The sequence below is a fragment of the Chiloscyllium plagiosum genome, unplaced genomic scaffold, assembly GCF_037043375.1.
Source record: "Chiloscyllium plagiosum isolate Xiang-an unplaced genomic scaffold, Cpla_swu_hap1 HiC_scaffold_46, whole genome shotgun sequence".
In the NCBI taxonomy this organism is placed as follows: Eukaryota; Metazoa; Chordata; class Chondrichthyes; order Orectolobiformes; family Hemiscylliidae; genus Chiloscyllium; species Chiloscyllium plagiosum.
This window is the reverse complement of record NW_028270184.1, coordinates 916,879-939,193: the sequence shown is the minus strand read 5'-3', so window position 1 is coordinate 939,193 and position 22,315 is coordinate 916,879. Positions and strand designations below refer to the sequence as shown.

The following is a 22,315-nucleotide window of genomic DNA, read 5'->3' as shown; positions in this document are numbered from 1 at the left end:
ACTCAACTTACAACTGCTGAACGTCAGTTATTCTTGTGGGTTACAGTTTTGTGTCTGCTCATTTTGAAAAGCCTTCTTTCCAACTACTACTGACTCTTGCTCTGACATTCTCCAGCTCAATGCTCTGCCATTCTCTCAGGAGCCACTAGGTGTCAGCCATGTACAGGCCAGGATATAATTGGAAACCAGGGCTGGTCATAGAACAGTGCAGCAATGAAACAGGCCCTTTGGCCCAACATGTCCGTGCCGATCGCAATACTAACCTAAACTAATCCCATCTTTCTGCACATGGTTCATATCCTTCTATCATCTGTGTGCCTGTCTAAATGCTGCTTAAACTTTGCGTCTGCCATGTTCCCTGGCAGGGCATTCCAGATACTTATCACCATCTGTAAAAATCTTGCACACCTCTATTCAACTTTTCCCTCTCACCTTAAACCCTGGGAAACAGACTCTGTCTACTCTATCTATACATCTCATAATTTTATAAACTTCTAAGAGGCCCAACACTCCAGCAAAAATACTCTAAGTTGTCCAACCTCACCTTATAGTTAATACACTCTGATCTAAAAAAACATCCTGGTAAACCTCTTCTGCATCCTCTCCAAAGGATGCATTCTTCCTGTAGTGAAACAACCAGAACTGTGCACAGTATTCCAAATGTGTCAACTAGAAGTTATTGGCCATGCTTCCTTGGGAAATGAGGGCAGTGTGCTTGTGCCCACCTATGCCACCGTAGTTCAATTCCCCATATGACTGGCTTCAGCAGCCCAGACCCCAGCTAGAACACAATGAATGGGACTGACTGTACAAATACAGTGATTACAGTAGCAAGGTAAAGGCTGGGAATCCTGCAGCAAATAGCTCATCTCCCGACTTCACAGAGTCTGTCCACCAGCTGTAAGGCATAAGGAACTCCTCCCTCACAGCACCACCTTCTCAACAAGTAGGGACAGGTAATAAATGCTGGCCCAGCCAGCAACACACATGGCCCAGAAAACAAATTAAATCTAGGAAGAGGACAGCAAACGAGGATCAGGGTCATCTTTTTTGAATATAACCTGTGCTGAGTAAGTTTCTGAGAGATCTCTCATGAACTCCAAAGAATAGTGACCCAGCCTCCTCAATCTTTGCTCAAAGGAGAGAATCAATCTGCGGAAGCATCCTTCTAAGAAAAAACATTCTCTCCCAAAGGTAAGGGACCCCAGAACTGCACACAATACTCAAGATGTGGCTTCACAAAGGTTCAATGAGAATCAAGTCAAACATCTTTGTCTCTGTACTTGAGATAAAGGCCAACACATGAGCATACAAATTGGGAGCTGGCTAAGATCACCCAGCCCCTCGAGACTGCTGCACCATTTGTTCAGATTGTGGATGGCCTGATCACTCCACATTACTATCTACTCCAATACCCTTTAATTCCTCCCCCCGCACCCCCACCCCCACCCTGCTTATCAAAAATCTCTCCATCTTTGCCTTAAAAATATTCAAAGACTCTGCTTCCATCGCCTTTTGATGAACCAAGTTCCGAAAGTCTTCTCTGAAATGCTTCCAACATATTTGCATTCTTCCTAGAATAATAATAACACAATACCCCTAGATGCAGACTGAATAGTTGACACATTATCTCCTCATTCATGTTCAAGTCTCATATCCACAGCGATACATTCAAATCCCTTTCCTGAATATTTGCTGTACCTATGAATTTTATGATTCATGCACTCGAACACCCAGATCCCTCTGCATCTTAGAGCTCTGCAATATCTCACTATTTAATTAATCTGCTTTATTCTTTCTGCCAAATGGACAATTTCACTTTTTTTTCCCCCACATTGGCCTCCATTTGTCAGATCTTTGCCTATTCACCACCTATGAATAACCTTTTGGAACTATCTATGTCCTTTCCACAACTTTCTAGCAATCTTTGTGCCATCAGCAAACTTAGAAACTATATCTTTGAACCCTTCGTTAAAGTCACTTGTAAGCTGTGGAGGCCCCAGCAATGACTCCTGTGGCTCTTCACCCCAAACCTGGGGACTTGCCACCCCTTGACTCCAGTGTCCCCGGTGATTGTGATTTATCCAAGTTTCTTCCTCCCTTCCACTTCCTGATTTACACCTAATTCGGGGATCTTACTTATATCCTTTACAGTGAACACAGAACACAGAAAAGTACAGCACAGAACAGGCCCTTAGGCCCACGAAATTGTTCTGAGACTTAATCCTAATGTAAAATATAGTAACTTAACCTACACGCCCCTCAACTCACTGCTATCCATGTGCATGTCCAGCAGTCGCTTAAATGTCCCCAATGACTTCGCTTCCACCACCTCAGCTGGCAACGCATTCCATGCATTCACAACTCTCTACGTAAAGAACCTACCTCTGACGTTCTCCTTTATACCTTCCTCCTAATATCTTCAAACTATGACTTCTCGTATCAGTCAATCCTGCTCTGGGGAAAAGTCTCTGGCTATTGACTCTATCTATGCCTCTCATTATTTTGTACACCACAATCAGGTCTCCTCTCTTCCTCCTTCTCTCCAGAAATAAAAGTCCAAGCATATTCAACCTTTCTTCATAAGGCAAGCCCTCTAGTCCAGGCAGCATCCTGGTAAACCTTCTTTGCACCCTCTCCAAAGCATCTGTATCTTTCCTATGAAGACTGATGTAAAACACCTGTTTGATTCACTTTCCATCTATTATTTTCCATTATGCGTTCCCGAGACACACTCTCTGTAAGATCAATGCTCACTTTGTGAACTCTTCTTTATTAAAATGTTATAGAAAACTCTTACTGTTTTCATATTTCTGGCTACTTTTTTCCCATACTCCAATCTTTCATTCCGTATTTATCTTTTAGTTATTACTTTCCTTTCTGTTAATATGATGTCCAATCCTCTGACCCACAATCCATCCCCGTAAATGTTTACCATGTATCCACTTGGAAACCGTCAAGACAGGCGACACTATCAGTCCAAAAGGCAACAGGTCTGCCAATCAAAAAGTGGCGTGGAGGCAGAGCTGAGAAGTCAAACATCATGCAGAGTCGTGATAATAGGGGACGCCATAGTGAGAGGGACTGAAAGGGGTTTCTGTGGCAACAGACGGGATTTGAGGATGGTGTAAGCCTCCCTGGTGCCAGGATCCAGGACGTCACCGACAGAGAGCAGGGAATCCTCAATGTCAAAGGTGAAGAGCCAGAGGTGGTGATGCATGCCGGCACAAATGATGCCGGGAAGAGGAGGAGGGACATGCTACAGCAGGACTTCAGAGAACTCGGAAGGCGGCTGAAAAACAGGACTTCCAGGGTGGTTATCTCCGGTTTGCTTCCAGTTCCTTGGGCTGGAGAGGGCAGGAACAGGGAGATAATGGACTTGAATGTACGGCTGAGGAACTGGTGCAGGAAGCAAGGATTTAAATTCTTGGATCACTGGGATATGTTTTGCGGTAAGTATAAATTATACAAGAGGGATGGGCTGCACCTTCATAGGTGGGGGAACCAGCATTCTGGCTGGCAGGTTGGCCACTGCAACACAGGGGTGTTTAAACTAAGAAGTTGGGGGGAGGGGGGGGGAAATCTGGACTTTTAGGAAGTTAAAGGGAAAGTGATAATAAGAGAAGTTAAGAAAGACAACAGAATCAATGGAGCAGAAAACTCAAGGGATCATACAGTATGGTCAAGTGAAATAGGGAATGACAGGAAGGGTGAGGGGAGTAACAAATTAAATTCATATTATATATGAATGCACGAAGCATAAGAAATAAGGTGGATGAGCTTGAGGCTCAGTTGGAAATCGGCAGGTACGATGTTGTGGGGATAAGTGAGACGTGGCCTCAAGTGGACATGGCCTAGGAAATGAATATTCAAGACTTAACGTGCTATCGAAAGGACAGACTAACAGGCAGAGGGAAGTGGCGTGGCCCTGTTGGTGAGGAATGATATTCAGTCCCTTGCGAGGAGATGTAGAGTCAGTATGGAGAGAGCTGAGAAATTCTAAAAGCAGAAAGACCCTAATGGGAGTTATGTACAGGCCCCCAAACAGTAGTCTGCATGTAGGGTGGAAGTTGAATAAGGAGTTGAAATTGGCCTGTCGCAAAGGTATTACTACAGTTGTTATGGGGGATTTCAACATACAGGTAGAATGGGAGAATCAGGATGGTACTGGACACCAAGAAAAGGAGTTTGTGGACTGCCTCCGAGATGGATTCTTAGAATAGATTGTACTGGAGCTTACCAGGGAGAAGGCAATTCTGGATCTGGAGTTGTGCAATGAACCGGATTTGATCAGGGACCTTGAAGTAAAGGAGCCATTAGGAGGTCGTGACCATAATATGAGAATCGGAAGTGTCAGTATTGCAGTTGAACAAAGGGAACTATGGAGCTATGAGGGAGGAGCTGGCCAAAGTTCTTTGGTTCAATACCTTAGCAGGGATGACCGTGGAACAACAATGGCAGGTATTTCTGGATATTATGCAGAAGGTGCAGGATCAGTTCATTCCAAAGAGGAAGAAAGATCCTAAGGGGAGGCAGGGGTGGCCGTGGCTGACAAGGCAAGTTAAGGACCATATAAAGACAAAAGGGAAAAAGTATAACATAGCAAAGATGAGAAGGAAATCGGAGGACTGGGAAGCTTTTAAAGAACAACAGAATATAACTAAAAAGGAAATACGTGGAGAAAAAATGAGGTACGAAGGCAAACTGGTCAAAAATATAAAGGAGGATAGTAAAAGCTTTTTTACGTATGTGAAAAGAAAAACAATGGTTAAGACTAAAATTGGGCTCTTGAAGACAGAAACAGGTGAATTTATTATGGGGAACAAGGAAACGGCAGAAGAGTTGAATAGGTCCTTTGGATCTATCTTCACTGGGGAAGACACAAGCAATCTCAGGCAGGAAATGGTGTTGGATTGACTGTTAGGTGTGAACTCTGTTGAGTCCCTGGGACCTGATGGCCTGCCTCCCAGGGTACTTAAGGAGGTGGCTCTAGAAATCATGGACACATTGGTAATCATTTTTCAATGTTCTACCAATTTAGGATCAGTTCCTGAGGATTGGAAGATGGCTAATATTGTCCCACTTTTCAAGAAGGAAGGGAGAGAGAAAACGGAATTACAGACCAGTTAGCCTGACATCAGTGGAGGGAAAGATGTTGGAGTCAATTATAATAGGTGAAATTACGTCTCATTTGGATAGCAGTAACAGGATAGGCCAGAGTCAGCATGGTTTTACCAAGAGGAAATCATGCTTGACTAATCTGGAATTTTTTGAGGATGTAATCATGAAGATGGACAAGGGAGAGCCAGTGGATGTAGTGTACCTGGACTTTCAGAAAGCCTTTGGTAAAGTTCCACATAGGAGATTGGTGAGCAAAATTAGGGCACATGGTATTGGGGGCAAAATTCTGACTTGAACTGAAAATTGGCTGGCTGACAGGAAGCAAAGAGTAGTGATAAACGGGTCCCATTCAGAATGGCAGGCAGTGACCAGTGAGGTACCACAAGGTTCGATGCTGGGACAGCAGCTGTTAACAATATACATCAATGATATAGATGAAGGTATTAAAAGTAATATTAGCAAATTTGCTGATGACATAAAGCTGGGTGGCAGGATGAAATGTGAGAAGGATATTAGGAGAATACAGGGTGACTTGGACAGGCTAGGTAAGTGGGCGGATGCATGGCAGATGCAGTTTAATGTGGATAAATGTGCAGTTATCCACTTTGGTGGCAAGAACAGGATAGCAGATTACTATCTAAATGGAGTCAAGTTAGGTAAAGGGGAAGTACAACGAGATCTAGGTGTTCTTGTACATCAGTCAATGAAAGCAAGCATGCAGGTACAGCAGCAGTGAAGAAAACTAATGGCATGCTGGCCTTCATAACAATAGGAATTGAGTGTAGGAGCAAAGAGGTCCTTCTACAGCTGTAAAGGGTCCTGGTGAGACTATATCTGGAGTATTGTGTGCAGTCTTGGTCTCCAAATTTGAGGAAGGACATTCTGGCTATTCAGGGAGTAGAGAATAGGTTCACGAGGTCAATTCCCAGAATGGCAGGACTATCATATGTTGAAAGATTGAAGCAACTGGGCTTGCATACACTTGAGTTTAGAAGGATGAGAGGGGATCTGATTGAGATGTATAAGATTATTAAAGGATTAGACACTCTGAGGGCAGGAAGCATGTTTCCGCTGATGGGTGAGTCCAGAACTAGAGGACACAATTTAAAAATAAGGGGTCGGCCATTTAAAACAGAGTTGAGGAGAAACTTCTTCACCCAGAGAGTGGTGGATATATGGAATGCTCTGCCCCAGAAGGCAGTGGAGGCCAAGTCTTTGGATACTTTCAAGAAAGAGATGGATAGAGCTCTTAAGGATAAGCGTTATGGGGATAAGGCAGGAACAGGATACTGATTGTGGATGATCAGCCATGATCATAATGAATGGTGGTGCTGGCTCGAAGGTCCGTATGGCCTACCCCTGCAGCTATTGTCTATTACTTGCAGGTTAAAATCCTCCAAATGATCACTGTGCTTTTCTGACAAGTTCCAAATTTCTTCCTGAATACATTGCTGTGTGATTACTTTGTTGGAGGATCTGTATACAATCCCACAAGTGCCTTCGTCAGTCAGCATTTCATCTTTAAGCAAGCTGGCTCGACACCCACTTCCTGAACTTAGCTCATTCCTCCTGGTTGTGCTAATTAGCATAACCACCCCTCCAAAGTATCCTAGCTTGCTGAGATGTTCTGAGATGTTGTGGTTGCTTGTTGCTTATGAGATTCCTGAGGCACTTTCAATACCTCTGCAGTGCCAGCACCTTCTCCAGTTTCTCCTCATGCCTCCCTCAGCAACAACCCATCCCTTTATCTCTCCAATGAGGTGCCATTCCTGAGGAGACGCAGCCCTACCAACCGTGGGACCAGGGCAGAATTGCTGGGATAAGAGAGGGCAGTTCAGGCACTGTGCTCTTGGAGACGGAAGAGCTGGAATCTAAACAAAGTCTGCATTGGCTTCTGAAGAGAAATTGAAGAGGGGCACTGGACAATTCACCTCGAGTTTTGCCATCTTGCTGGAGTGAGTTTGACTGTACCACAAGGAAACAACCAAGACAACTTCAGAGTCATAAAATGGAGGAGACCATTCTAACCATCATGCTCATGCTGGTTCTTTGGTGGGGTCTACCTGGTTCATCCCACTGCTTCTGCTGCTTTTAGCCACAGCCCTGGCAATTTCTCCATCCACTTATCAAACCAGGTCTCCCACAGGGACTGGGTGAGCAGAAAGTAGGGGTGGGTGGCTGATTGTTGTATACAGCTTTCAGGACACCATGTGATCACTAAAGAGGGGTCCCCAAGTGGAGAACGGGAGGAGAGGAAAAAAACAGATGAGCTCTTTACCTGCGGACAAATTTGGAGGTGAACTTGCTGAAGATGCTGCCCGATGCCCCTCTCCGTGCTTGGCTGTTGCCATGAGACAGAGTGGGTGAGGCAGGGGGGCCATTGAACGCAGTGTTCTGTTGATCACGGAATTGTCGAAGTTGTCCCCCATCAATGGTGCGACGGCTAGCAACACCCCTTGGAAAGTTACTGGGCTCAGTGGCAGCGCTAATGTTGTGTGCAGACGGCGAGGTGACAGGGATCCGCTGGGGAGCCGTGCTGTGGAGGGAACAGAAAAAAGCCAAAAAATATGAACAAATACCCTGCAAACGCAACAGTAAAACAGCACTATACTTCCGAGCAATAAACCCAAACTACACACTGGGTACTACAGTCAGCTTTCACAAGGGAGGGTCAGGGCCGAGGGAGCGCCACACAGTCGGAGGATCATCATCGAGGAAGAGCCACACTGTCAGAGGGTCAGTGCTGAATCATCAGTGGCGTTGTATCACTAATCTATTCCAGTGGATGCTTAAGGTCTCCACAGCAGAACAAGTGGCTGGGAGCTGCATGGGTTCTCCCTGATCTACCAGGGCCAATATTTCTGAATATGAGCAACCTACAACAACACCTTCCTTACTTCACCATTGCTCTGGGATCTGACTATGGACAAAGTGGCTTTTGTGGCTTCACTCTTGAATCAAACCATAATGCACCTAAAGCATTCGGATATCTTTGTAGAAGAGCTAACTCCAATGGGGGTATCCTTGTATACACGAGTGGCCTCAGCTCACAGTTTGAGCCAGTGAAGCTCACACTCGGTAAGTGAAATCACTCCTATTCTCAGGGAACCTGCCTGCTCCAGGACTGACAGGGAATATTAATTGTGGTTGCTTCCCCTCTGCAGTGAGTGCTTTGCAGTACATGCACGTTTTTTCAGTGAAAAACAACAGGATTCCCCCAGGATAATGCTTGCATTCAGAAATGTGGAGTGGGCTTCCCCTTGACAGCTTCAGACTGTCCTCTCCATTGGCTGTATTGCACAGTCTGCCTCAGGCTTTATATCCCCCCGCTAGTTCTTAGCTTTTGGTGCCTGGGAATCTGAGTGGCACAGCCAAGACAGGGGAAACAAAAGCTCAATATTCAGGGTCGGGCAGTCCTGCAGTGCAAGTGAAAGACAGGAGAGCTCCTGGGATGGAAGTTGCTGTGAAAAACTGCAGTCCCAGGTACGCAGCAACTCAAGATCACAGCAGACCAGCAAGTTTTCTAACTGGATAAAAGACCGCCTGCAGAAAGCTAACCTTGGACGCTGAGCATCGTTGTTTGTTGCTGTGTTTTTGGATGGGTGAACGGAGGTGGACATGGATTTTGTGTGCCGTGTTCTTGCTGAGGTGACAGACATGGAAGATACTCTGGAGCTTGGGACTGACGAACTGGAAGATAAAAAATATAATTAGCAAAGTTCTGCTTATCCTACTTCACAGATTATACACACATAAACCCCTTCATCCCACCTCATCCTCTGCATCCACCATTGTCTCATCCTGTGTCTCCTTTCCATACAACCCACCTACACCTGAGGGCCGGGTTGGGGGGGGGGGGGGCGGTTGATTGGTGAGTGGGAGTCAGGGGGTCAGCAAGTAGAGCCGGGGGTGAAGCCCTGTGCATAGTGAAGGACTCCAGTAATATCCCTGTCCAACCCTCAGCCTCCCACCCAGGATGCATCTCATGACTGACCCCGACCTTGTTACCATGCCTGTGTCAGCTCACCCCTTCTCATCCCCTCAACCCATGCCCGTGTAACTACCCCCTCACCCAGCATTCCCCCATTCCCCCTCCCAGCAGCACATAATAACCTCCCCCTTACCTTTTCCTCTCATTTGCCTGAGCACCAAACCCTAGCCCCCTCACCCTCTGGCTCTCTGCCCCGCCCCAGGCTTTCCTGATGCTATTTTTTTGCTCACATAGCTATGGTGGGGAGGTGTGGGGTCATGGTTCCTTTATGATGTCTTGTTGAGTGTGGAGTTTGGAGTTCCAATATTAAGTCTCATCGTTGAGTGTAGGATTCCTAAACTGTGTCACTAGACAGTGTTAGCTCTTTACTCTGATATCTGACGAGAACCTGCAGTTCATCACTTGACAGGTGAAGTTTAAATGGAGATGAAGAGGCTGACAGGCAGCAGAAAGAGTGGCAACAGTCTGGACTGTACCCATGCAGACCATTCTCTATCACTGATTGATATGAGTGGGTTATCTAATGAGGAACAGTCAGACAGACTGGGTGTGTTTCCACTGGGGTTTAGGAGAATGTGGGACGCCCTGATTGAAGTGCATAAGATCCTGAATGGTCTTGACAAGGTGGACATGGAAAAGATGGTTCCTCATGTGGGACAGTCCAGAATTAAGGGACACCGGTATAAAATTAGGATTTTTCTCCTTCGGACAGAAATGAGGAGAAGTATTTTCTCCAAGTGTTGCATATTTTTGGACTCTTGGCCTCAGGTGGTCTGAGACACAGGACATTGAATATATTTAAGACAGAGTTAGATAGAGTTTTCTTATGCAGGAGTATCAGAATTATTGAGGAAGATGGGAGTATGGAATCCAAATTATGAACAGATCAGCCATGATCTTATTGAATGGTGGAGCAAACTTGAGGGCCTGAATGGGCTATTTCTGCTCTGATTTCAAATGTCGATAGAATCCAACTACATCCTGACTGTGGCTTTGTACAGGTCCAGGATGCCCAGTAAGGGATCGAGCAGGCACAGTGAACTTAGTCTGCAATCTTGCAGACATGCCTACAGTCTGCAGTATAGATGCTGCACACAATGACACGATGGTCTGATTCAGAGCAGTTACCTGTCTTTGCCGTTCTGTACGTTGCCTTGTTGACCTGTGCCAGCTCGATCTGCCATCGGGGAGTTCCTGTCACGGCTCACGCTGCTGGTCAGTGCGTTGTTCTGTAACAATGGGACAGGTGGGGGTCAGAGCAGAGACAAAAAAACAACATTCACTTTAGAACAGGACAGTGAGGCAGAGTGACATTCATGAGGCTGGTGACATATTATCCCTGCAGCTGAATGATACTGTAGCCTAACTCACCATGGAGGATGGTGTGGTTGCCTTTTTCCTGTCTGAACCAGTGTGTGGACTGGCTGGCACCTTCACATTGCTGTTGGAGCGCCGTGAACTGTCCTTCTCCTCATCCTGGTGTTTGGAGTCAGTGCTGTTGGCCTGGTTCCTCTTGGAGTAGGAATTGCTGCTGGGGTTGGTGGGACCAGCTGCAGAAGTGATCAGAAAGAGTCACAGGGTGAATGACAGAGGGTGGGGAATTTCAACTGACAGCAGTAAGTATTCAAGACAGAACTGTCCCCCAGATTTCAGCACGAAAACTGTTCAATCATCACCCTCACCCCTTCCTGCTATTCATTCCCAGAGACTGAGGGTCGAAAATCCACCAGCAACTGACTACATCGAACCTGCAACACATCATCAACCTGGGTACAGCATAGAGTTGGAATACAAAGGAAAGCTCCCTCTACACTGTCCCACCCATCGAACACTCCCAGGATAGGGAGAGCATGGGGTTAGATACAGAGTAAAGTTGCCTTTGTATGAGGCAGTAAAACGCTGAAAGAAGTATCACTAAAGCTTAGATCGGAGTCTCTGCCACAATCAGTGTATTACAGTCATTGAAGTACAGCATTCAAATAGTGAATATATACAATCTAATCTTTCCCAATGAATCATTAGCACAGAAACCCAGCTCTTCCTGGGCAGTGAGAAACTATCTGAAAATACCTTGTTCACTGATCCGACGTGGTCTCTGATTGGATGAGACACTTCGCTGTACCTTGCTGGAGGGAGATTGTGCGTTGCTGTTGGTGTGGTCAGTACGTGGCTTCAGACACAGGTTACTGGTGGACAGCGAATCTGTATCCAACTGTGCACAAAACAAACAATCGCAATCTCAGAAACTCAGCACATCAACTGGCCACATCACACCACCAATAACCGGACTCAGGCATTAACCACAGACTACCACAGGACAACCAGGCTGAAGGTGTGGCACAACCAGGCTGACACAGACAGTGCGATGTAACCAGGCGTTTAGTGGTTTCTGGTAAAAGCTGTGTGGTTTGAGAGGGGAGGTGGGGACAGTAAATAAGGGAGAAGGCAGTGGTTCAGGAACACCTTCTGTCACAGTTGGGAAACATGAGTGTGACAAACTTATGGGAATCTGGCATCAGCTCCTGTCAATGAATTCTTAACTCTCAGTTACCTCAGAGGTCTTCCAGCCCAGTAGCAGATACGTTGCCATGACTTCGTTATACTTCTGGTTCACCAAAGAGTCAGTGATCTCATCCCGAGTGTATCCCATGTTTACCATGAGCTCTGCAGCAAAAGGTATACACTGTTAAAGCAACAAGGACTGCCAAGTTCCAAGATTAGAGGAATGGCTACTGAGAAAAAGACTGACCTGTTCTCCGGGGATCCTTGTAGTCTGGCTCAGGGTCTGTGTACGGTTTCAGTTCATCGTCATCATAACCAACATTCATCCAGCGATCTTTCATTATTTGCTGGTCAAGATAATAATTACAGTCAGTCTCAAAGGAACTCAGATTTCTGCATTGCCTTCCAGCACCCGAGGACCTCCCAAACCTCTTTGGCCAATCAGATATTACCTTGGATAGGCACCTGGGCAATGGAGAAATCGCAGCAGCCAACACCACAGCAAAATCCACATTTCTGTGCCGTTAATTCTGCACTGTGTTTGCAAAGGCACAAGGATTTCTCGTTCTTGGGATGCAGCAAATAAAAAGAGGCAAGATAACTAGACTGGGAGATAACCACCCTCCCTTCCCACCAGGCAGTAGACCTGACTGAGAACAGTACATCAGGAGGATGAATGTCAAGCACAGCCTCAACCTGGCTGACTGAAGCAAGTACACTGTTGTGCCTGTACAGATTACACTTGGCTGCACTGTGGGAGCAGCACTGTAATTTAAACCCTACACAAAGACTGTACACTGACATCTCTCTCTAACTCACCTCTAAGCTACCTCGTTTAGCTGGATTTAATACCAGGAATTTCTTCAGGAGGTTTTCACAGTCTGTGGACATGTAAAAGGGGATTCGATACTTGCCTCGCAGCACTCTCTCTCGGAGTTCCTGACAGAAAGATAGAAAAAAGTAAATAAGTTGAAAATAAGCACATTTCCAATTTCATCAACCACCCTTCACCCCAGTCAGACTCAAAGGTTGGGGGAGGAGCAGGGGGACAGCAAAGGGGCCAGGAGACACAGGGTTGTGGGCAGGAGAGGCTCAGGGGGAGAGGGCCAGTAGAGGGAGGGAGGAGGTGAGGGATAAGCAGAGAATCCTTTGCCTCTACCCTTGACCAACACCAATAAATCAGATCAGGCCCAATGTGGCTTCTAGGATCTCGTGAGGTAAAAGATAGCGGGTCCACAAACACTTGCTCCACTTCGATGCACCATGTCTGAAGCATTAAGAAGGTACTAGATTCACAAGAACCTCTGTTCAAACTTGCCCCAATCTAGTAATCCAGGCTCAGCCATTATAATCACACAAAATGGAACAGATCAATAGTCACATGCCCTTCCCCACCCAGTAAATCCCCATACTGTGGGAGACACACAGAGAACCAGCACCTTATATACACACCCCTCCCCACCTCAGGCTGTGACCTCCTTCTGCAACAAACAAGTGTTAACTGGAAAGTAAAAAGATATCACAGATTGTTACAAGAAGAGCTTCAGTCTCCCACAGATACCAGCAGGCACCGATTCTGGATGAGGGCAGTCATTGGTCCACCCTAATACACAGCAGGAGAGAGACCCTACGCTTTTCCACTGCAGGCCTCAGCTGTTTCCTAAACTGTCACAGGGCCTAGCATATAGACTCAGCAGGAACATCCAGAAGGTCATAGGATTAATACCTGACGTGTAAAATCTTGCAGGGCTTTGGGCAAGATAGCCTAAGGAATGGAATTACACTTTCAACTCATCCCATATGACCAGAAGAACATGAGACACTGAAGGAGCTACAATGAAAATAATGTTGGAACTGAGAGGGTTTTAAATATCAGGAAAGATAGACAGAACAGACTGGGCTCTTCCCTCTTGGATAAACAGGAGGCTGAGAGGTGACCCGATACACATGTTAAAAATGAAGGGGCCCCAGTTTCACTGGTCTGAAATTCTCCATCCCTAAAGCAGGATTCTGGACAAACCTCTCTTACAGCTGTCCCACGATTCCTGACATTGTTCCTAAAGCATGCAGTTCAGAAATAGATACACTACCACTGTTGAGACCTGACCCAGTTAATCACTACAGTTCAGTATCACTCCACTGATTCTGTAGCCTAAACCTCCAGAAATGCAGCCAATGATCCCATGTGACCCTTTTATATAAAGGCAGACTATCCAAGTACCTTCAAGTTCTGTCCGTCAAAGGGCAGCGAACCACTCACGAGTGTGTACAGGATCACTCCCAGACTCCAAACGTCCACCTCTGGTCCATCATATTTCTTCCCCTGGAAGAGCTCAGGAGCAGCGTACGGTGGACTCCCACAGAATGTGTCTAATTTATTCCCCAGTGTGAATTCATTACTGAAGCCAAAGTCTGCTATTTTTATGTGCATATCTCCATCTAACAGCAAGTTCTCGGCCTGAATGGGAAGGACACAAATAAAAATTAACTGAATATTACAGAAACAGAAAATGGAACAGATTAATTTATTTGATCACACAAAAGGAGTGTGACAATAGTGAGACAGAGTGACAGCAGGAGCAGTCACCAGTAACACTAAACTCCAACCTGTTTCTAAACACAGTGCAAGCAGCCTGTAACAATCCTCCTCCAGGCAGGTCAGTTCGTCAAAACAATTTGAAATCTGATTCATTTGCTTATTTTCAGTTCAGTGCAGTGAGGAGGTTGTGACATATAAGTCACTTATTTGTATCAGGAACAAAAGGACACCAATCAGCTTTCAGCATTATGGAGATTTCCATTACCCTGGCCAAAGTGCTCCCTGCCATCTTGCTTCATAGATCTGGCTCATGTTGTAAGATTATTCACATGCTGTGGACTCTGCCACTCACCAGAGGAAATGGTTTTTCTCAACTGAACCCGTTAATCATCTTATCAATTTTGATCAGGTTCCCACACCTGGAAAATGAGCATGGTCTGCGTAATCTCTTTCAGCAGGATCATTCTGGTAGTGGTAGTAGCCCCACCTCTATGCAAGAAGGCCTGGGTCCAGTCCTGCAGCCTGAGACAAGGCCAGCAATCCATAAGAGGGGAGCAGAGAGACCACAGTGCCTGTAGGAACCAGCAAGGTTCAAATACACCTCAGGGTTTCAGCTGTCTTTAGTTATGCTGTTCATGTTAACTCACTCACAAGAGATGGATGCCACTGGCTAGGCCAACATTTATTGCCTACCCCTAGCTGCCATTGAGGTGGGAGTGAGCTGCCTTTTTGAAATGCTGTATTTCATGTGCTGCAGCAGGGAATCCCACAACACCTTTAGGGAGGGAGTCATAGGATTTTGACCAAGTGACACTGAAAGAATAATGATACATTTCGAAGTGGGGATAATGAGCAGCTTTGCAGGGAACTTACAGGGGGTGGTATTCCCATGTATTTGCTGTCCTTGTCCTTCCAGATGGAAGTGATTCTGGATTTGGAAGGAGCCTTGGTGAATTTCTACAGTGCCTCCTGTAAATGGTACACACTGCTGCCACTGAGCATCAGCGGTGGAGGGAGTGGATATTTGTGGATGTGGTGCCAATCAAGCAGGCTGCGAGCGTGTGCACTACTAAATGGATTGCATCAACTCACCCACATATCAAGCAATGCATGCCAAGTACAATTCACTCTTCAGAGGAGTCAATAATGTGAAGCACAATATTCAGGATAAGTATAATCACAGAACAACTAGCAAATAAGCAATGAACCAGCATAGTCATCACGTATCACAATGAGAGCTAATAGGAGGAGAAACAGTCACAGTGGTCCTTACCTTTAGGTCCCTATGAACAATGCACTTCTGGTGACAGTACTGCACAGCAGATACTATCTACAAAACACAAGCAGGAGAAACAGTGAGACATCTGGTTAACATCTAGGGTCTTAATCAACTTAGCAAACCAGATTATAGCTAGTCCAGAATTAATTTCAATATCAGTGACTTCACCAATATCCCAATGAGCAGTATCATTATTGGAACACTCAAGAATCTCTACAGAAATCACAAACAATGATACTTGTGAATGACAGAGGACAAGATATTGTGGTGAAAAATTCACCAGATACCAGTGAGGCCAGGGGCTGCAAATGCACAGTGACAGTACAGACAGGCAAGTTAAATAGGAAATGTCAACATGGCAGCTTAACATGCACATTGTAGATAAAAGAATGTAATTCCAGGTTGAGACGTTTTGTGAACATCTTAGCTTTTGAATTTAGAACAATACAGTAATGCCTGCTGTTAGCAGATTCCAAATGTTGTAGCAATGCTCTACACCATGCAGGGAGGACCCATGCCTCACCTCTGTCCTGTGCTCAGCTCAATGAGAACCAGTTGAGCCCCTCAGTATTCATTGGGTGGGCACAGCGGAGAAGGTCAGGGATCCACAGCTAGAGGTCCAGCTCCCACTTAGCAACACCACCTCGTCCTCTGCCTCCTCTCCTCCATACCAATGCCACCACCATCCCACACACCCCCACCCCCCACCAAAATAACATCAGGCAAAAATCAACACACAACATCTAGGTTGGTAAAGGGGTCTGGGGGAGGAGACAGTGGGGTTGGGCTCCGGCTGAAAATGGTGTGGGAAGGGACGGAGATGTGGGGAAATGTGGAATGAATGGGGGAGGGGGGGAGGGGGGGAGGGGGGGGGAGGGAGGAAGGGGAGAAAGGAGAGAGGGAAGGTGGTGAGGGAGGTGAGGAGAGGACGAGGAGGTAGGAATCAGAGAAGGGCCAGTAAGAGGTGGCAGGGTTCGGGGAAGGGGGGGGGAGGATGAATTTGAGCTGTGGCTGATGAAGGACAGAGAGAGATAAGGGAAGGAAGAAATGGAGAGGAGAGGTTGTTGGTGAGCACTGACCTGTCTGAATTTCGCTCTTGCTTCTTTTTCTTTCATTCTTCCATGTGCAACTAAATAATCAAAGACTTCCCCTGCAGGAGCACACAAACACTGCTTAGCAAGCTGCAACCAAATTGTTCAGCAACTTAGCCCACAGAACACAATGTGAGCAATGAGCTGCAGCCATCATTTAATACTAAAATAATACCAGGCAAAAGTCAATCCCCATCCCCTCAGAGACCTGGAAGCTGAAGTACAACAAAGAACTATTGACCTAAAGAATAGATGCTGGGCGGAAAGACCATGTGCAATTCTGTAACTCATTAACAACCACGACATGTGAAGTTTCTTCAGCACAATCGTCTGCCACCTATCCACCAAACTGTTCAAGTCTTTATGAAGTTTTACAGCAGGATTAAGCCCTTTGCCCCCAGTTCTTCACTATTTCATGAAGTTGTCCCTGTCCTCTGATCTACAGTCTATTCCCTGGGGAAAAAAAACAGCCTCTCAGCAGCTTCACGCATCCTGTGGAGCTCAGAGTGGGAAAGGTTAAGAGTTAGGCCTTCCACACAGTATCCAAAAAGATTGGAATCCAACAGTTCACACTTCATTGATAAACAGGGTCACCAGAAAATGTGTTAGCACACTGTCTGATCAATTTACAACTCAGGAGCAAATTACTGCAGTTGCTGGAATCTGACCTGAAAACTAAAAATGCTGGAGATCACAGCAGGTCAGAGCGTCTCTGATAAAGAGTCATCTAGATTCAAAACATTAGCTCGCTTTCTCTCCATGGATGCTACCTAACCCACTGTGATCTTCAGCATTTTTTGTTTTCAGTTCAACTTACAACTCAGGTTAGCTCACAGTCCAGTAATACCACCAGTCAGGTTAGAGCCAGTGTTACCACCAGGTTTACAAAGAAGCATCAAAGTGGAGGAGGTGGAAATGATCTCTGAAACATTATTTAATTGGCTTGTAAGGAACGCAGTGAACAGCTAATTCCAGCTCAGGCTAATGCAATCAGACTGTGGGCCTATCAATAGATGTTCAGATAATGAGGCAATCACAGCAGGTCAAGAATCTGCTGAATTCTGGTGATTGATTCAGGGAGAGCCTGCACTTAGCTGCAGGATTGGAGAGACACAGTGGACAAAGAACTCTCCACGCATGGCATCTCCCAGGAGCTTTTTTTAAACTAGGGAATGTGGGATGGGGTGTGCAAGATGACTGGTGCATGAAAAGCAGTCCATCAAAACAGGCCGCCTTTTCTCAGAAGTTCTCTCTTGGCTGTGTCCAGACAGAGGGACCAGAGCTATGATGCAGCATTCAGGGAACTGTCGGTGAATACAATCACAGGGAATGGTGTCCAGTTTCAAAGTAAGGACAATGAATTAAGTGCGAGACAGAGTAACACACATACTTTTCAACCTACTACAGGTAACCAGGCCTGGCAGCAAAATTTAAGAGTCATAGAGATGTACAGCACGGAAACAGACACTTCGATCCAACCTATCCATGCCGACCAGATATCCCAACCCAAACTAGTCCCACCTGCCAGCAACCAGCCTATATCTCTCCAAACCCTTCCTATTCATATACCCATCCAATTGCCTCTTAAATGTTGCAATTGTACCAGCCTCCACCACTTCCTCTGGAAGCTCATTCCATACACGTACCACCCTCTGCGTGAAAACGTTGCCCCTTAGGTTTCTTTTATATCTTTCCCATCTTGCCCTAAACCTATGCCCTCTAGTTATGGACTGCCCCACCCCAGGGAAAAGACTTTGCCTATTTATCCTATCCATGCCCCTAATAATTTTGTAAACCTCTATAAGGTCACCCCTCATCCTCCGACGGTCCAGGGAAAACAGCCCCAGCCTGTTCAGCCTCTCCCTGTAGCTCAGATCCTCCAACCCTGGCAACATCCTTGTAAATCTTTTCTGAACCCTTTCAAGTTTCATGACATCTTTCCGATAGGAAGGAGACCAGAACTGCACACAATATTCCAACAGTGGCCTAACCAATGTCCTGTACAGCCGCAACATGACCTCCCAACTCCTGTACTCAATACTCTGACCAATAAAGGAAAGCATACCAAACGCCTTTTTCACTATCCTATCTACCTGCGACTCCACTTTCAAGGAGCTAAGAATCTGCACTCCAAGGTCTCTTTGTTCAGCAACACTCCCGAAGACCCTACCATTAAGTGTATAAGTCCTGCTAAGATTTGCTTTCCCAAAATGCAGCACCTCGCGTTTATCTGAATTAAACTCCATCTGCCACTTCTCAGCCCATTGGCCCATCTGGTCCAGATCCTGTTGTAATCGGAGGTAACCCTCTTCGCTGTCCACTACACCTCCAATTTTGGTGTCAGCTGCAAACTTACTAACTGTACCTCTTATGCTCGCATCCAAATCATTTATGTAAATGACAAAAAGTAGAGGACCCAGCACCGATCCTTGTGGCACTCCACTGGTCACAGGCCTCCAGTCTGAAAAACAACCATCCACCACCACCCTCTGTCTCCAACCTTTGAGCCAGTTCTGTATCCAAATGGCTAGTTCTCCCTGTATTCTATGAGTTCTAACCTTGCTAATCAGTCTCCCATGGGGAACCTTGTCGAACGCCTTACTGAAGTCCATATAGATCATATCTACTGCTCTGCCCTCATCAATCTTCTTTGTTACTTCTTCAAAAAACTCAATCAAGTTTGTGAGACATGGTTTCCCACGCACAAAGCCATGTTGACTATCCTGAATCAGTCCTTGCCTTTCCAAATACATGTACATCCTGCCCCTCAGGATTCCCTCCAACAACTTGCCACCACCAAGGTCAGGCTCACCGGTCTATAGTTCCCTGGCTTGTCTTTACCGCCCTTCTTAAACAGTGGCACGTTTGCCAACCTCCAGTCTTCCGGCACCTCACCTGTGACTATCGATACAAATATCTCAGCAAGAGGCCCAGCAATCACTTCTCTAGCTTCCCACAGAGTTCTCGGGTACACCTGATCAGGCCCTGGGGATTTATCCACCTTTAACCGTTTCAAGACATCCAGCACTTCCTCCTCTGTAATCTGGACATTTTGCAACATGTCACCATCTATTTCCCTACAGTCTATATCTTCCATATCCTTTTCCACAGTAAATACTGATGCAAAATATTCATTTAGTATCTCCCCCATTTTCTGTGGCTCCACACAAACGCCGCCTTGCTGATCTTTGAGGGGCCCTATTCTCTCGCTAGTTACCCTTTTGTCCTTAATATATTTGTAAAAACCCTTTGGATTCTCCTTAATTCTATTTGCCAAAGCTATCTCATGTCCCCATTTTGCCCTCCTGATTTCCCTCTTAAGTATACTCCTACTTTCTTTGTACTCTTCTAAGGATTCACTCTATCTATCCTGTCTATACCTGACATATGCTTCCTTCTTTTTCTTAACCAAAACCTCAATTTCTTTAGGAGAAAGTGATGACTGCAGATGCTGGAGATCAGAGCTGAAAAATGTGTTGCTGGAAAAGCGCAGCAGGTCAGGCAGCATCCAAGGAGCAGGAGAAGGGCTTATGCCCGAAACGTCGATTCTCCTGCTCCTTGGATGCTGCCTGACCTGCTGCGCTTTTCCAGCAACACATTTTTCACCTCAATTTCTTTAGTCATCCAGCATTCCCTATACCTACCAGCCTTCCCTTTCACCTTGACAGGAATGTACTTTCTCTGGATTCTTGTTATCTCATTTCTGAAGGCTTCCCATTTTCCAGCCGTCCCTTTACCTGCGAACATCTGCCTCCAATTGGCTTTCGAAAGTTCTTGCCTAATACCGTCAAAATTGGCCTTTCTCCAATTTAGAACATCAACTTTTAGACCTGGTCTATCCTTTTCCATCACTATTTTAAAACAAATAGAATTATGGTCGCTGGCCCCAAAGTGCTCCCCCACTGACACCTCAGTCACCTGCCCTGCCTTGTTTCCCAAGAATAGGTCAAGTTTTGCACCTTCTCTAGTAGGTACATTCACATACTGAATCAGAAAATTGTCTTGTGCACACTTAAGAAATTCCTCTCCATCTAAACCTTTAACACTATGGCAGCCCCAGTCGATGCTTGGAAAGTTAAAATCCCCTACCATAACTACCCTATTATTCTTACAGATAGCTGAGATCTCCTTCCAAGTTTGTTTCTCAATTTCCCTCTGACTACTGGGGGGTCTATAATACAATCTAAATAAGGTGACCATCCCTTTCTTATTTCTCAGTTCCACCCAAATAACTTCCCTGGATGTATTTCCGGGAATATCCTCCCTCAGCACAGCTGTAATGCTATCCCTTATCAAAAATGCCACTCCCCCTCCTCTCTTGCCTCCCTTTCTATCCTTCCTGTAGCATTTGTATCCTGAAACATTAAGCTGCCAGTCCTGCCCATCCCTGAGCCATGTTTCCGTAATTGTTATGATATCCCTGTCCCATGTTCCTAACCATGCCCTGAGTTCATCTGCCTTCCCTGTTGGACCCCTTGCATTGAAATAAATGCAGTTTAATTTATTAGTCCTACCTTGTCCCTGCCTGCCCTGACTGTTTGACTCACTTCTGTTCTCAGCTGTACCCGTCTCAGATCGAACTCTTTCCTCATTATCTCCCTGAGTCCCACCCACCTTACTAGTTTAAATCCTCCCAAGCAGTTCTAGCAAATTTCCCTGCCAGTATATTAGTCCCCTTCCAATTTAGGTGCAATCCATCCTTCTTGTGCAGGTCACTTCTACCCCAAAACAGATTCCAATGATCCAAAAATGTGAATCCTTCTCCCATACACCAGCTCCTCAGCCATGCATTCATCTGCTCTATCCTCCTATTCCTGCTCTCACTAGCTCGTAGCACTGGGAGTAATCCAGATATTACTACCCTTGAGGACCTCCTTTTTAAATTTCTGCCTAACCCTCTGTAATCTCCCTTCACTATATCAACCTTTTCCCTTCCAATGTCGTTGGTTCCAATGTAGACAATGACCTCTTGCTGGCCCCTCTCCACCTTGAGAACATTCTGCACCCTGTCTGAGACATCCTTGAGCCTGGCACCAGGGAAACAACACACCATTCTGCTTTTTCCCTGCTGGCCACAGAAACGTCTGTCTGTACCTCTGACTACAGAATCCCCTAACACAATTGATCTCTTGGAAGGCGACGTACCCCCCCGTTGCATTAGAGCCAGTCTCAATACCAGAAACTTGGCTGTTCGTGCTACATTCCCTTGAGAATCCATCACTCCCTACATTTTCCAAAACAGCATACCTGTTTGAAATGGGTATATCCACAAAAGACTTCTGCACTAGCTGCCTATCTCTCTTACCCTTCCTGGAGTTAACCCATCTATATGATTGTATCTGAAACTTTCCCCCTTCCTACAACTGTCATCCATCACATACTGTTGCAAATTCCTCATCACTTCTATCTGTCTCTCCAACCGATCCACTCGATCTGATAAGATTCGCATCCAAGAGCAGTTATGGCAGATATAATCTGCAGTAACCCTTAAACTCCCACATCTGACAAGAAGTACATATCACTGCAAAGGCCATTTTTGCTCCTTCACAATCTAAAGACCCAGAAAATAACACCGTCTTATTCCTCTACAAACACTGCTCCAGGTTAAATTAATAGCTATGACTTATATTTTAAGTTTAATAAAGAGACTCATCTCCAGAAACATATAATCAAGAAAGAATCCACTGTACTCACTACTGCAGCCTCTCTCTTGGACAGACTTAAAACAACAATTAATTTATCTGATTCTGTGCTGTGAACTTCACCCAACAGTTCCTCCAAGATTAGTTGTG

General features: G+C 45.7%; 1 protein-coding gene across 6 annotated transcripts in view; it reads right to left on the bottom strand.

Annotated features, from left to right (window-relative positions):
* mark2b (MAP/microtubule affinity-regulating kinase 2b) overlaps positions 1–22,315 on the bottom strand; it is a 193,215-nt gene that overhangs the window by 52,804 nt on the left and 118,096 nt on the right. For all 6 annotated transcript variants that reach the window (XM_087983805.1, XM_087983803.1, XM_087983802.1 and 3 more), the window contains exons 6-16: positions 16,512–16,582; positions 15,427–15,483; positions 13,836–14,072; positions 12,434–12,553; positions 11,862–11,961; positions 11,664–11,776; positions 11,183–11,324; positions 10,484–10,662; positions 10,241–10,341; positions 8,680–8,811; positions 7,400–7,657 (exon numbers count right to left, since the gene is read on the bottom strand). In XM_087983805.1, coding sequence (XP_087839931.1) covers positions 7,400–7,657; positions 8,680–8,811; positions 10,241–10,341; positions 10,484–10,662; positions 11,183–11,324; positions 11,664–11,776; positions 11,862–11,961; positions 12,434–12,553; positions 13,836–14,072; positions 15,427–15,483; positions 16,512–16,582 — 1,510 coding nt within the window. The remainder of the gene's footprint in view (positions 1–7,399; positions 7,658–8,679; positions 8,812–10,240; positions 10,342–10,483; positions 10,663–11,182; positions 11,325–11,663; positions 11,777–11,861; positions 11,962–12,433; positions 12,554–13,835; positions 14,073–15,426; positions 15,484–16,511; positions 16,583–22,315) is intronic.